This window comes from Psammomys obesus, unplaced genomic scaffold, assembly GCF_907164565.1.
Source record: "Psammomys obesus unplaced genomic scaffold, mPsaObe1.curated_primary_1811, whole genome shotgun sequence".
NCBI lineage: Eukaryota > Metazoa > Chordata > Mammalia > Rodentia > Muridae > Psammomys > Psammomys obesus.
The window spans coordinates 22,945,917-22,962,445 of NW_026596079.1; the positions used below are offsets into that span (position 1 = coordinate 22,945,917).

The window sequence follows — 16,529 nt, forward strand, 5'->3', positions numbered from 1 at the left end:
AAAGAAAGAAAGAAAGAAAGAAAGAAAGAAAGAAAGAAAGAAAGAAAGAAAGGAAGAAAGAAAGAAAGAAAGGGGGAAAAAAAACAACACCACCCTACAAAAATGGACAATTGTTCACAATGCAGGTGAGAAAGTCATAGCCAGAGGTGTTAATTACTTTGTTTTTTTTTTTTTAATTTTTTTCCCCAGCTACTCCAAAAATACACAAACACAGATTTTGAGCACAAATCTGTTTTCAAGGTCCAGCGTATTTCTACTTTATCGCTGTGTCCTTGAAAGGAGTGTGTGGTAGAAGTAATAAGGCAGTTCCTATAAGAAGCCAGGGCCTTGGGCAGTCTTTGTGCCAATGTATATTGTTTTGTTTTGTTTTTTCTTCCTGAAATGAGCCCAGAGAGTAAGAAAAACCCTTAGAAAAGTTGTATGTTCTTTAGGTGTAGAGATTTTAGTACATTTATCTTATCTTATAGGTCTAGTACCCACTTATAAGTGGGTATATACCATGTGTGTCTTTCTCCTTATGGGATACCTCACTCAGGATGATCTTTTCTAGGTCCCACCATTTGCCTGCAAATTTCATGATTTCCTTGTTTTTAATTGCTGAGTAGTATCCCATTGTGTAAAAGTACCACAATTTCTGTATCCATTCCTCCGTTGATGGACATCTGGGTTGTTTCCAGGTTCTGGCTATTACGAATAAAGCTGCTACAAACATGGTTGAGCAAATGTCCTATAAGATAGGATAAACATACTGAAATCTGTACACCTAAAGAAGATAAACAAGAAAGAGGACCCTGGGTAAGATGATCAACCCTCACCTAGAAAGACAAATGAGATGGACATTGGATGTAGGAGAAAACAAGTAACAGGACAGGAGCCTACCACAGAGGGCCTTTGAAAGTTTCTACTTGGCAGTGTATCAAAGCAGATGCTGAGACTCATAACCAAACCTTCTGCAGAGTGCAGAGAATCATATGAAAGAAGGGGGCGTTAGTATGACCTGGAGAGGACAGAAGCTCCACAAGGACCAAATATATCTGGGCAGAGGGGTCTTTTGTGAGACTGTATTTTCAACCAAGGACCATGTATGAATATAACCTAGAACCCGTGCTCAGATGTAGCCCATGATAGCTCAGTATCCAAGTGGGTACCCTAGTAAGGAGAACAGGAATTATTTCTGACATGAACTCAATGGCGGGCTCTTTGACCTCCCCCCCAAACACACACCCGAGGGAGGAGCAGCCCTGCTAGGCCACAGAGGAGGACTTTGCAGCCAGGCCTGAAGAAACTGATAAGCTAGGGTCAGATGAAAGGGGAGGAGGTCCTTCCCTATCAGTGAAAGGGGCAGGGAGAAGATGAGGAGGGATGGTGGGATTGGGAGGGAATGAGGGAGCGGGATACAGCTGGGATACAAAGTTAATAAACTGTCACCAATATTTAAAAAAAAAGAAAATGTAATTAAAAAAACAAAAGAAAAGTTGTATGTGGTGACAGGTGACTTTAGCAGACATGTCCCTGCATCACCTAAGTCACCTAGTGAACGTTATTTCATTAACATTAAAAACTGGGCGGCAAAAATTAGCTCATCGTTTTCAAGAATACATAACACTTACACTTCTGCCCCCACGGAAACACTTTCCAAATGCTGCATTTTTACTACCGTATGGTATAGGCTGGAAAAGGCACGTGGAAAACATTGCCTACTGTTGCAGCTGCTGCTTGCCTTGTCTTGAACAGGCACATCTTGGGTGAGCTGTGGGCTTACCTTCCCAGATACAATCTACCTAAATCACAAGCTACGTCTCATTTTTCTTTTCCCTCTTTGCATTTGTGAACATTAAGATAGAGCCCTAGATCATGCCTTCAGATTTATGAAGACAGTAATCAGTCATCCATATTCGAGGAGATTTTTTGCCTACCTCTGACTGACTGAATTCTCCCAGAATTTTACTTTCTGACCACTGTTAGACAGATTTTTCTCACCTTGCATCACAGAAGCCCAACTATTTTCATTCTTTTTGCAACAGCATAGCATGTAGGAGAACACACACACACACACACACACACACACACACGCACAAACACACACACAGACAGAGAGAGAGAGAGAGAGAAGAGAAGAGAGTAGCAAGGAGAGAACAAGGAGAGAGATAGAGACAGAGTGATAGAGAGGGAATCCTGCTGATTGGATTTGCATTAGTTACCCAATCTTCATGAATATAAGCCCAGGGATGGTGGATATCATTAGGCACATAGTTGAGTGCTCCGTGTGCTGACTTAGTCTCTCTTCCAAACTTTATATAGAGATCTAAATTATATAAAAACTTAAAAAAATAGCATACCAGCTCATGCTGCCCTAGAATTCACAGCTCTCCTCTTCAGCCTTCCATGTGCCAAGGTTATACATGTGTACCTCCGCACCTGGCAGAGTGCTGTTGAGCATTTCCCTGCAGCCTCTACTCTGTATTCTCTGGCGTAATGGGAAGTTGGTCTTTAAGAGTGAAAATACAGCATCATCTAGCCCATACTTTATTAATAATTTAAAGCGTTTCAAGGAAAAATTTGCTCATCTCTGATTTTCTGGGAATCTAACCACACACACTCATTCTCATTTTTTAAGTTAGTTATTCAAAAGATGCTAATTTACTAGTAACTAACTTCCTATGTCTCCTGCCTGGAACACTGTATTGGGTTGGAGTGCTGGTTTTTTTTTTTTTTTTTTTTTTTTAGTTTTTTATTATTTTTTTCATCTTTTAAGCTATGCCAAGAGTCATTCTTTTATTCTTTAAGAGAGAATTATGGAGTCAGCCATTTCCACAAACGTACTAAACATTGTACAGAGTCATTTACCCATGTTTTCGCATTGATTTTACCTAGTGAGCTTATTACAGACTCCAGGGTATGCCTTGTTGTTCCCCCACTTTACTCGCATTCACAGAAAATGAAATTTGTTAGTGATGACTTTGGGGTGTAAGAACAGCACTTTATTGATTTCTCTGGTAAATGAGTTGAGAGGGACCTGAATTATTCATCCTTCTGACTGTACAGGTTAACCTTCTACATTACTAGCACCTTAATGAGTGATTTTCTTCCATTACACTATCGCACAGAGTAAATTACCCTCTCTCTACTCAAGTATTCCTAAGTATTCACACACACACACACACACACAAACACACAGGTATGCACAGATCCACGTGCACACACGCATACACACACAAATGCATAAATACATTCTCAGACATACGTGCATGCACATGCACACATAAACAGACACCCACACTCACACAGATCCTACTTCTGAACCCTTTTTGAGAATGAAGTCCCATATCTAAGCCTAAATTACAGTTAAATTTACATTTGCTATCTTCTATTGAAGTACATCTCAAATGTTAGCATGAGTTAAAATCATGGACAAGACTTATTTCTACACATTTTGGGGTTTCTTGAAAGGTAGATTTAATACAGGAGTCAAAAGTTTGCAAACATGACCAACTTCTAGGTGGCCCTGTGCTGGAGTCTCAGACACAGCCTTCGAAGACAAATGCCATGGCTTCTAAAAGATGGTAGAGAAATTGGGTCTATTGTGAGCTGAATTGTGATCCCCAAATTAAACATCAAATTTCTAACATCCAGCATCTGTGAATATGATCTTATTTGGAAGTAGGGTTGTTGAGTCTAGGATCTAGGTAGGCTCAAAGGACACTCACCAGCACTCTCTGAAAGATGGATCACTCATGGCTAAGGCTATACAGCAGTGAAGGCAGGACAAGGATGGATGTTGCTGCAAGCCAGGGGACATCACAGATTGCCAGCATGGGACAGTCCTTTCTGGGAAGCTTCAGGAGTATGGTCTTGTTAGCAGCTTAACTTCTAAGCTTTGCATGTTTTCATTTCTTCTCTTAATCCTTTGTACGTATTATTCTTTTGTCCGGACTATCTTTCCCCAGGTAGCTGCTTGGATAGAGCTTAGACAGGCTTCAGGCTCCAGGCTTTGGGCTTGGACAGAGCTATCACTCAGTAGCCCTGAACCTACAGTGACAGCAAGAACTCAAGTCTTAGACCACATCACTTAAAAGTCACCCTACAAACCAAGCTAAAACAACAGCAATGTCTCCCACGATCTCACAACCTGAACAGTCATGTTAATTTCACTTCTGCTTTTATAATGAAATAGCTGAGGATGGGTGAGGTACACAGAAAAGAGAATGCTTGGTTCACAGTACTGGAGGCTCAAGAGCACGCCGCTGCTGGTTATCAGCTCAGCCTTAATGAGGACAGCATAGCAGGAAATTGAAGGACAGCTCACATGGGAATAGAGAATTATGGGGATTTAATGGAGACCAATTACTTAATTATTAATTAAGTAATTCCAAAACCATACCTTCAATGAATTAACGACCTACCAATAGACACTTCTTTTAAGAGACCAGCTATCTCTTAACATTGTCATGCTGGGAACTAAGCAGCCAGTATACTAATGCTTGGGAGACATATCCGAAGCTGTGCTCAAGCCATACCAGACCCCGTTGAAATACTGTACTTTACCTGGCTCCTCCACAGTGTGCTGTCCTGATGGCATCAGGAAAAACCTTTACTTTTCTACCGTCATTTGAAATAATAGGTCTTAAATGAACCTGTTTGTTATTTCTTTTTTTTACTTTTATTTTTTTTTTTTTTACATTTTCTTCACTTTGTACCCCAGCTGTAGCCCCCTCTCTCATTCCCTCTCAATCCTACCTTCCCTCCCTCATCTCCTCCCATGCCCATCTCTAAGTCCACTGATAAGGGAGGTCCTTCTCCCCTTCCATCTGACCCTAGCTTATCAGGTCTCATCAGGACTAGCTGCAACGTCCTCCTCTGTGGCAAGACGGCTCCTCCCTCAGGGGGTGTGGTCGAAGAGCCAGCCACTGAGTTCATGTTGGAGACATTCCATTTATAAAAATGTGTACTCTTAAAAAAGCATGCAATATTAAACAAAAACAAACTAGTAAGATATAATAATTTTAGAAAAATAATGGTTTAGTATTGTTATATAATTAATTCATGGGTTACTTTAATTAGTCATTTATAAACACACAAGACAAGCATTATAGTTTATTATTAGTCAGATAGAGGACTGGTATATCAAAAGTAAGTGAAAACAGGGGTTTAGGGGGTAGCTCAGTAAGTAAAATGCTTGCCATGCAAGCATTAAGACTTTAGTTCAGATCCTTAGTATACATATAAAAAGCTGGCTGTGGTGGTGCATTTCTGTCATCGGAGTGTTAAAGAGGTAGAGTCAGAGATGACCCCAAGGCCAGCCTTGCTGAATCGGTATGCTCCAGGCTCAATGGATGATGCCTGTCCTTAAAAAGTGATTGAGGATGATACTTGGCATCAATCTCTGGCATGGTTCACACACACGCACACACACACCTAAAAGTTCACATGCCTGACAAGAACACATGCACACCAGACATATATACACAGAGAGCAAAAACATAGTGTATGCAACCAAAGGGACAGTTACAATATTTAGGTAATATTTAATCAGTATAAAATCGTTTTGTGTTTTGGGACATTGGGCAAATTATTCAATTTCACTAAGCCTCAGTTTTCTTTGGAAATAACAATACCTGATGATCTCAAATGAGTGTCATGAATATATATATATATATATATATATATGTGTGTGTGTGTGTGTGTGTGTGTGTGTGTGTGTGTGTACAGAATGTGGCACTTATGATCATTAAGTGTCAATAAAATGACATTGGTATAATAAATTATTTATTGAGTACTTGCCCTGTAAGCAAAATTATGATAGAATGTGGGAATTCATGCATAAAGTATGAGACTCATTTCTAGTACTTGAAACATTTATGTTTAACAGTTCTCAACTAGGAAACATACAGGATAATTATGGAAGAAACAAGATGAAATCTAGAGTTTTCTTCTCGCTATAATTATGTGTATCAGTACTTATGTATACTGTGCTTAAGGGCTACACTGAAAAGTCGCTCAGTGATTAAGAACACTTGCTGATCTTGCAGAGGACCACAGTTCAATTCCCAGCATCCACATGTCCTATGCATGTGTACCACATGCCTACATGCAGGCAAATGCTTATGTACAGAAAATAAAACAAAGATTAAAAATATAAAAAAAATTGTACTTTCCTACTGATAAAGTTACCAAAGATGACAATCTTTTTTTCTTTTTTTAATTTTAATATTTTTTATTTTTATTTATTACAGTTTATTCACTTTGTATCCCCCCCCCATAGCTTCCTCCCTCTTCCCCTCCCAATCCCACCCTCTCTCCCCCTTCTCCACCCATGTCCCTCCCCAAGTCCACTGATGGGGGAGGTCCTCCTCCCCTTCCTTCTGATCCTAGTCTATCAGGCAAAGATGACAATCTTTTAATGAAAATGCAAATTTTGTTTTCTTTTATAAAATTCCAGAGATAGTTAATACATGATGGACTAGATAGTATCAAGTACCCCTGGTTTTGTTTTTTTATTTTATTTTATTTTATTTTTTGTTGCTGTTCTTTCTTTTCTGCCTTTTGTGATCTATGTCCCTAACTACAGAAATTAACAAACAGTCCAAGATGGCTGCTGAAGCTCCAGCCATAAGTCCATTTTTCTTAAAGGGAGGAAACTGGAGGAATGGGGAATGAGTAAAATTGAACAATATTAGCTTTTATTTTCACCTTTAAAAAAAACTGTTTTAAAAATCTCATTGAAAAATTTTTACTACACCCAATTATTCAGATCTTAGTCACAAGAGGAAGGCTAGAACATTTAGTCATTCAAAAGACCATTACAATTCCATTCATAGGAAAGAAGGAGAGAATGAATATCCAGAAAGCAGTGCACAGGCTGAGCAAAGCTGGATGCAGGCAGGCAAATCATCAATCCTTGAATGCTTGCATTTCCTTAGATACAAAAGGAAAATTCTGACTCCCAGTATCAGTTGTTAGTAGTCATAAATAAAACAATAAGCAAAATGCTCACACTGTAGCTACCCGGACCATGAAATTGGTCACTGGACACTTCAATATTATTATATGAGTAATAAATAACTCGAGAAAGATCATGAAAACAGAGTGATGTTTTGGTAAGCTTCTATGAATGGATCCAGCTATGCAGAAACCTTGTAATTTCTTAGTGGACAATTTGAACATTTTGCTGTCCAATTTGGTACTCTTCATTAGTTCCTTTTACTTTCAGGGAGAGCCAGAGCCCTATGGATAGGGCACAAGGCATTTGTGCTCTTGGGTAGTTCTCTGTACCTTGACAGGAACATCTTTTCCTAGACCCTTCCTGGCAGTTTATGGTCTTTTCCCCACTCTGCTTGCACATGTGTTGTAAACAACTACCAGGAATACCCTGCCTTCTACTTTGTCCCTATGACTTCAGTGTGTTTCTCATCATCTAGTTCAAGCATCAGGTTCCTGGGAGGCACCCTGTGATTGTTTGAATCTGAAATGTCTCCCACAGGCTCAAGACTGGAATTGGTGTTACTATATAGTTGTATTTTAAAGCCACTGTGGAGCCTTCAGGAGTAAGTCTGTCCTGCAGAAACGTATCATTGGTGGCAGGCAGGCCTTTATAAGAGTTATAGCCCTTCCTGATTCTGGCCTTTTCTCTCTACTTCCTTTCTATTCCATGAGCCTACCATCATTTCTTCCTTGCTCTATGGACTAAAACACCCTTGAAACCACAATCTGAAACAAGCTCTTTCCCCCGTGAAGCTGCTACTCTTTGATATTTTGTCACAGTGATGAGAAAAGTTAGCCAATATTCTTGTATATAGTAGTAATTCATTTAATATTTCATTTTTGACAACTCATGGTCTCCAGGGTTTAGGAATTTCTGTCTTCTTATTTTGGCTATTCTGGTGAGGACAATGTTCTCAACCCTAGACTGAGAATCCAGATAGCTTTAACACTTAACCACAATTGAAAACGCCTTTTTCATTGAAGGTTATATGTTCAACCACATAAAATTTGTCCTTTGATTAGTTTGAAAATGGTTCAATATAGGCTAATTAATGTTTCAAACTAGTATTTTCTTCACATCTTACTTACACTAAAGAAAACTAGTAAACATTCCAGTAATAAACGATAATAAAAACTTAAATGAATTTTAGTTCTGTTAAAGAACTAAAATGAATTTTTGCATTAACAATAGATTTTAAAAGTGGTTTTAAAGGTTTAATATCACCCAAATCATTGAAAGTTTGAAAATATGTTAATAACTTTAAGCTTTTGCTATGGAGTTGCTAAATGCCCTAAGGTGACACCTTGACACCTAGGTGCATGTGTTCGTACAGTCATGTGCAAGAACTATTGGCAGGGCCTGTCCTCTGGCTGTCTTTTCCATCCATTCACTCTAATGAGAAACTCAGCTCTCTGATAATGTTACATACATTAACCCACAAGGAAAAGGCTGTATTTCAGTTCTAACCATACTTTTCAATGTTCAATGGCATATTATGATAAAAAATTATTTTCTCATGGGCTCTTCCTCAATGGACAGGTTTCTTTTTTTGTATCTAGAATGAATGATTTAGGTTTGATTTGAACCCACTTCTGTAGACTCAGGATCAAACCAACATCAAAGGCATTTAATGCGTGCTAGGTTTTGAATTATCTATAAACAGTTACATCACCGCACAGGAGGACTATGCTTGTACTTAGTAACCAGGAAACAAAAACAAAAACAGGTGTGCACTTATCCACTCAGAAACAAAACTGACTTGAGAATGTCCTTCTGGTGATCAAGATAATAAAAGTCAGTGCTGACTATGGAAGAATGAGAACTCTGGAATTTCTTCCTTAGAGTTCTTTTGCAAAGACGATTAAGAGAAAACAAAAACAGTGGCAAAAGGAGAGAAACGTTGAGGTCTTCATGGTTTCACTAAAAACAGGCGTATCCTTTAAAGTCTTAACTCACTACAGAGGTTCCCGTGAACATTTCCTTATCCCTTCCAACTGTAAGTGTGCCTGTATTTTTGAATCTAGAAGAAGACTGCCGGGAAGTCTAATTTTCATCAATATTTTTCAAGTTTGAGATTCTGCCATACACATAATTACCCTTTTATTCTTTCTACAAGCCAGCCTGAGGAAAGTAATAGGTTCAGAGGTGGAAAGAAACTGAACTGTGTTCCTTATAAGACTCTATCACAGGAACCCAAAGGACTCCCTAGCCAGGAAAGTTGACAGCCTGCTGACTCATACTCTGATGTCCTCTAATGTAATCCTAACAACTTCTTTAGGATATTGTCTTTGGGATATCTTAAAGCCACTCCCCAATCCTCATCAGTATTTAATCCTAACAACATCCAAGAGGTTCGGAAGTAAGCTGCCTCTTCCGGAGGGATTCCCCACAACCCCAAACATTTCAGGATTCCCCACAACCCCAAACATAAGGACAAGTTTCAACCGCACCCTGTGCAGTGGGTCTCTGGCCCAGGGTCACGGCCACAGGCTGCAGGCGAATCTGCCTCTCCTCACTGACCCATTAAGCCGAGGGTCGAGTTGCTTCCCAGTAGAGCACAGCACCGCTGAACTCTTGGCTGTCCACTGCCCCGCCACCTCTTGCCCAACGACTGCTAGGTGCCTAAGAGATTCTAATTGACAGCTAAGATCTCAATCACGGGTCCCTCCTCGCAAAGCTGAAAGAAGCCAGGCGCACGGCAACTTGGGAGATGTAGTCCTCCTAAATGTCATCACTCTCGGGGTTTTCTCCCGAGGTCCCTAGAAGAGAAGATAGTCAGTTTGATGCCATGATATCTAGTTATAAGATCCCACTGTAGAGGCAGAATGGAGCCCCAAGGTACAAGTGAGGATACTTCCTAGAGGAGGCAGAGAGAACGGACTACAACTCCCATGCCGCCTCGCGCGGAGCAGGAGCCGGCTGCTCGCTTTGCGTGACCGCAGCAGGTTGGTCCTGGAACAGATGAGCGCAGAATATTTAGGCGAAAGCGAGAGGAGGGGGGGGAGCGCGGGGCTGGAGGAGTACCTCGGCCAAGAAAATTATGCATGCGTTAGGCAAGCTCTGAGAGAATGGCTGTGGAAGGTAAGGGACACTTGGGGCGTTTTAAGCTCCCTCTTAACCCGCACATCCCAATCTACACATCCCTGATGAAGCTCGGTTCCGGCGGGGAGGAGAGAAAAGGGGGTGGCGGCGAGAGGGCCCCTTCTCCCTTGTATAACTTGGCACTCACCTGAGTCCTGTAAGGCCAAGATGCACTTGATTCACTTGCCTTTGAGAGACGTCTAGGTGCGCAGGACTCCAGGGTAGGAGGAAAGAGCGCTCCCAGTCCTAAGCGATGTGCTGGAAATGGGTGGAAAACCGGGAAGTCCAGCACGAGAGTACAGCCCTGACTTGACCCCTTTCCCTGACCCCTTCCAGCCAGGATGGTCTGGGTGGCCACATTACTGGGGATGCTCTCTTTGCCACCTACACGTGGGAAAGGTCTGTAGCCAGAAGCGTCATTCAGAAGCTTGGACCCTTCGCTGTGTGTACCCAGCAGTGGCTGCCCCAGATGTGCCCCTAGGATGGGGCTGTCTTTACACCTGTCTCTGTGTAGTCCTGCCCAGGGTTAGCAAAGTTCACAGAATCAAAGTGCAAGCCAGCCGCTTGGATTGGGAAATCTTTTTCTTTGAAGACTGCCTTCCTCTTTCACTGCCTTCCGTGTAATTTTGGACTTCGAATTTGCCATTTTGATTGCACAGCCCTGACTCTTTTTGAACTTCTGGTTAAGAGCTAGGTCAGGCAATTTTCGAGGGATCCAAGTTTTTCAAGTCACGTTCACTTGCTTTAGAGCACAGGTTTTTCTGTTCAGGTTAGTTCCAGCAGGGAACGGCACATGTGGAGCAGTAGGATTTCTGATGTCAAATTAGAGGTCTCGTTGCACCTCTATGATGAGCTGAAACGAAATGAGTGCGGGATTATATGAAGAGTCTATCTTCACTTCCAGAATTATGGTTCCCGAGTACACTTAGGGTTAGAGGAGACTGAAGCGGGAAAAGGAAGGCATGGTTGCCAGCTACAGCAGGCTGCTTGCCAAAGGGAAATGAGCTGGTTCCTTGCAGGCTACAAAGAAGAAAAACCACAGGGTGGCTTGCTTCTGCCTCACCTGTCTGCTTCAGGAGACAGAAAATGAACTATCCTGATCCTTTACTTACTTCAAGTAGCAACATCCCAGCTCACACACTCAACACCTGTAAACTCAGGAATGACAGCCTCTAGGCTATCTCAGGATCAGAGCTTCTCACACCAATGCCTCTAGTATTAGCTTTCCCAACTGTACCAACAAAAACATTCACCTCCCCAACACACACCTGGCAGGTGGATAGATAACAGATAGATGATAGATGGGTTGATAGATGATAGATTGATAGATTAATAGATATAGATAGATGACAGATAGATAAATGATAGAAACATAGGTACATAGATGATAGATATAGATAAATAGATGATAGATATATAGCTAGATAGGCAGGCACAGAAACAGAAAGCCAACGTAAAGTTCGTCAGTGAGCCTGATGACAAACTCTGTTTATCTTCTACCACCCTTCCACTTTACCCGTCAGGTGAAATTAATTATGATCTCCCTTTTGTGTCAGTAAGGGACACTTCCTCTCCACACTGTCTTAAAGATACTTTTCTGTTCACTCTGAGAAGTACAGAATGGAATTAGTCATATTTCTTGCCTTGTGAGATTGATTGTTTCAGTAAAGCCAGACCTTACAAAAACAAGGGTTCTGAAAGTGCATGTAGACTTCTAAGAGCTTATTTTATTTTCTAGTGACTTCCTTGACTGAAATATCTGTGTAGTAAATGGGAGTCCCTGGGTTTGAATCACGATGAGGACTGAAGTAGATAGGTGAAGGGAGTGTTTTAAACTTTCTTTTGGGTGGGGGGGAGGTGCTGCCTGTAGGTTGTTTTTTGTTTTTGTTTTTGGTTTTTGGTTTGTTTTTTGTTGTTGTTTTGTTTTTTGCAAAGAGAGTTCTTTAGGCATAAAGGAGGCTCTTCCTGGTTACTGCCCAGTGGTCCTTCAAGCCTCAGGAAAGACATAATTTCCTCTAGGAAGTTGTTCCAGACCTTCCAGCTCTTCTGCCTTTCCAAGCTATGGGGACCTTCTGCTATGGTCTTCCCTAGTACCAATGCGTAAATCTGCCCTACAATTACCACACTCAATGCATCTCTCCCTGGACTCGGAAGCCCTGGAGGATGGAGAGCATAATCTCCAATTTCCCTGATGATAGCACAGTACTTGGCTCCTAGCTGGCCCTCAGAAACTGCCCATGGATTGCACAATATTCATGGAACTTTTTAAACGGACTCCACAAGAGTGCCCAAAGCTTTCTTAGTCCAAATGCCACAGAAGGGGAGCTTTTATTTATTTATTTAAGGAATGGTACCCTCTCCAAGCCCTGATTGAAGACACAAACACTGGTTTCATCTGCTGCTAAAAATGATGTTGTCCTCCTAGTACTCTTTTGAGATTTAGGAAATGGTACCTCGTGCTACTTTTTAGAAATCTGTGCCCTTACTTAGACCATCAGGGTGTGAAATGCCCTATCCTGCAGGACCATCACATATAGAATCCCAAGTCCAGAACAACAGTGACCAGTTTACACTGAGAAATAGTAATGTTTACTGAGAAATAGTAAGTCAGGGAAAGAGGAATTTTTAGCAGAGGAACTTGAAAGGGAATAGAACATGTAAGAATGTCTGGGCTTTCATGTCTATATCTGAAAGAAAAAAAATGGCTTGCTACTGTTTGCTTTTTTGGAACAGTGTAGAAGAGGACAGGTTTTATAATGGTACCTAGGACACAGGTTAAGTATAAATGTTATTTTCACTCTCTGCCATTCCTCTCCTTTAAAAAGAAGGCCTCACTGTTTAGCACCTGTTTTACACTCTAACATTTTACTTATTCATGCCAGCCACGTTCTCTAATTAGTAACAAATTAGAAGGTTTTTATAATGTGTAACCCTCCTGTTAAGTAAACTTGAACTTGTAAAAATGTTAATTGCAAAGAGTGCCCTTACTCATTTTGCTAAATGTATGCCTTCCTATTTAACATGGAGAAGGATGCCTTTCGTTTTCTATTTTATGGCTACTGTGCTATATACATACATACACACATATACACACATATATGTGTATATCACATTGAATTTAAGAACATCCGACTTGTTTCTTAATTGTGGCTTTTGCTTTGTTTTTCATTCATGAGTGCCTGTACTTTATACAATTACCTTAGGTGTTTATGTCTTGTGTTTAGCCCAGTGTATACCCTCTGTGAATGAATGAATGAATGAATGAATGAATGAACGAACAAATGATTGATGACAAATTGCAAGGTGGTGTTAGGAGTAGTTTAATTTCTGTACTTGCTCCCATACACATGTGTTTTCCAACCATGGTATAGGATAGTGTGTTACAATCGCCATTGTGTTGAGATTATATTGTCATGTTGAATATTTTTAAGTGGAAAAGTAGGACCTTTAGTCACCCATTTGCCATACATAGAACACATAGGCAGTTGTGTATGTACTGATGTCATTCCGTCCAAATGAGTTGTGATGTTATAGGGAGAGGGGGAAATGCAGATCCATTAGAGGTGATGTTATATTTGTCTCTGTATTCTACAAGCAGTGCTGGGAACTTAGGAGACAGCAATTGTTTCATCGGTTCTCTTTTCTCATTGTCCTTGGATCCTTCTCTATTCTTTTATCCTCAGCTCTTTTTGACAAAAGTGGCATGAGTGATCATTCTGTTCTTAGTGTTTCTACAGCAGGTCAAACAGAATAGCTCCTCTTAAACAGTAAGAAAATGACTTCCAATTTTCAGCCCTGGAAGCTCCCCTCCCATCAAGAAAGTATTTCAAATGGAAAGCTATGTGCTTTAAATGACATTTGTGATCTGAATTGTCCTTCTTAGCTGATCATAATAGTTTGTTAAATGACATCCTTCCAGTCATTCAGTATTGAGATTCTGTAGTTTTTCTGTTATAAGAAGGAAAACACTGCTTAACACTAGACTCTTTAAAGACTAATTAATAACTGGAAAAGAGTCAGGGGGACAGACACTTGTAGCAAAGAGAAACAGTCATGGGATTGTGGGTTTGGGGAGCTAGTAAATGATTATACTACCCACCTTGATTTGAGAACTAAGACCTTGAAAGGAATAACCACACCATAGCTTCCAGTTATGCTGCAAAGGGAAGAGAGAAGGGCTGAGCAGCCTGTGCCTTGTGGCTTACAGGGGCATGCATGTAAGATTGCTATCCTCTTTTTTTTTCCCCCATCAAGAGGATGGGGAGAGAGACCGGAAGCATTCTGATGAAATCCCCCTGTTCCATGCAATGGGACGTGGCTTCCCTGCCATTGTCTTACCCCACCCAGACTCTTACAACTACTTTTTCATTCTGTCTTATATCTAGCCCATGTGTACTGTTTGAATGAATGGATGGATAAATGAGAGATGAGTGAGTTGCTGGGTGGGAATCCCATACTGGCCACCATACTGATGAACTGCCAACCCTGTTCACAATGAGACAGTGAACATGCTTCCCAATGGGTGTCTCAATCCAAACTCTTCTAATTCTCTTTCACTTCACATATCATCAAGGGTTCCTTCTTTTTATCATTTCTCTTAATTTTATTTTCTAGTCCATCAGATCTGATTTACCTGCCTCATCAGCTCTGTTGATTAGTGGTTTTGGAAATAAGATTGGTCACTAGTTACTCATCACTGAAAATTCCTAGGGTGGAATTATGTGAATAAGAAACAAGGCTCCAAAACCCTGATAATAAAGTTGCTGTGGCAGAAGTTCTGGCCACTCCCATTGCTTCTGCAGCCTTCATCCAGTCTCAGACAGGGTGTGGTCTAATCCCATAGTTGCCTTGCATAACCCAGCCCTTACTAATCTCTTTCATTTTACCCTTTCTTACTCAATAGCTTTGCTGTTCTCATAGGCCAGAATGAATAAAGGCTGGTATAAAGACTGGGGGATGGCAGAAAACTTTACCTGTAGAGTTAAGTGCTGAGTCTTAGTGGCTGGTGTCCTGACTTGTCACAGAGAGGCCATTGGGAATCTGAAGCCTGTGCTTCTATGCCTTTGATTCATCAGGAGAAAAAGGAGCTGTTGCAAGTTCTCATCCATGGTCTTTAGATAGTTTTATGTTGTTCCTTTGTTTGACGTTAGAGAGCTGTCCTTATGCAAAGAACTATGCCAGATATGGTGCTGAAGCAATAAGAAAGAGACCTGAGCTTCTCTCTCCCTGGCCTCCTCCCCTACCTACAATTTGGTGAAAGAGAGAAGCCAAATAGACTTAGTGCTATAAGTACTAAATAAAAGTACAAGCAACAATAGTGGGGGAGGCCTGAGAACAAATGGAGCATTTATGGACAGGCGAATGTGAGCCTTTCATTAGGATTTATGGGTGTGGTGATGGGTAAAGGGCATGGAACATGTATGTATAATGTGTGCTTCCTAATGGGGTTTCTCCCAAGTGCAAGTACTGTGCTTGTTTTGCTCTATGGACAAGAAAGCAGAAGAAAAGGCTTCTAAGTCCACTCTAGAATCTTCTTTTTCCTAAGGGCTCTGCAATTGCTTTGCTGAACTTCAGCACTCTCTGGGCCGTTTGGCTCTTGGATATGGCTCTTTGGAAACCACAGGAGCAAGTGAGAGAAGCTGTGCTCTTGTAAGTCATGCTGGTTCCTGCCTGATTTTCTGAAGTGGAATGGATTGGTGCCACCCTCTCTGAGCTGGCTCATAAGGGAAAATGTGGCTATATTTAGCCTGGTTTTGCTAAAGTGTGGGTGCAAGAAGCTGCTTGTACAGCTTGCCTCCTGAGTGCAGAGAAGGATGGCACAGCTGCCAGTGACAATGGTGGCCCGCCTCAATGCTTCCCACAGCCAACTTCCCAGATCTCTGAGGCCCGGAGGAGCAGGTTGGCAAGTTGAATTTCTTTGCTCACTGCTTCGCAGTTGCCTTGCACATAGTTTCAAGTGACTAGACAGACCTCTGTGGACTGCTTGATGGGGGTGGACCTCATATATCCTGAAACCTGGGACACGATGGGCTCAGGCCTCCTCTTAGGTTCTTATCAACCTCCCTATCTTGTGGTTGTCACTTTGGGGCCTAGAGCAGCAATTGGTGGTGGCTTTAAATATGTAAATTGTATAGCTAAAAAAACTGAACAGCCACACAGAGGGGCAGAAGACATTCAGTGTGTATCTGGGCAATGCACTGAATTTATCTAAGGTTCTTTTGTCCATTAATCTACTGGTAATACCAATAGACATGCCCTCATAGACCAATAGACAACACTCAGAGGTGTTGCTTGAGCATCGGCAGTATGTTGAAGACTCAGTCTGCCTGTTGCTCAGTGAATGCTCACTGATGTCAGGCCATATGCTGGAGGTCATGTTGCCTAACTCCACTTAGTTTCCTGCCACACTCAAGAGTGTATCTAAACAATATGACATAGTATCTCATAGAATAGTAGGTATCTAAAT

General features: G+C 41.2%; 1 protein-coding gene and 1 long non-coding RNA gene across 4 annotated transcripts in view; one reads left to right on the forward strand and one right to left on the reverse strand.

Moving 5' to 3' along the window:
• LOC129690641 (uncharacterized) overlaps positions 1 to 10,496 on the reverse strand; it is a 139,756-nt gene extending 129,260 nt beyond the window's left edge. The window contains exon 1 of the long non-coding RNA XR_008722343.1: positions 10,212 to 10,496. This is a non-coding gene — a long non-coding RNA (uncharacterized LOC129690641). The remainder of the gene's footprint in view (positions 1 to 10,211) is intronic.
• Positions 9,981 to 16,529, forward strand: part of Samd12 (sterile alpha motif domain containing 12) — a 453,403-nt gene continuing 446,854 nt past the window's right edge. For all 3 annotated transcript variants that reach the window (XM_055626400.1, XM_055626398.1, XM_055626401.1), the window contains exon 1: positions 9,981 to 10,063. In XM_055626400.1, coding sequence (XP_055482375.1) covers positions 10,051 to 10,063 — 13 coding nt within the window. In that variant the 5' untranslated portion in view covers positions 9,981 to 10,050. The remainder of the gene's footprint in view (positions 10,064 to 16,529) is intronic.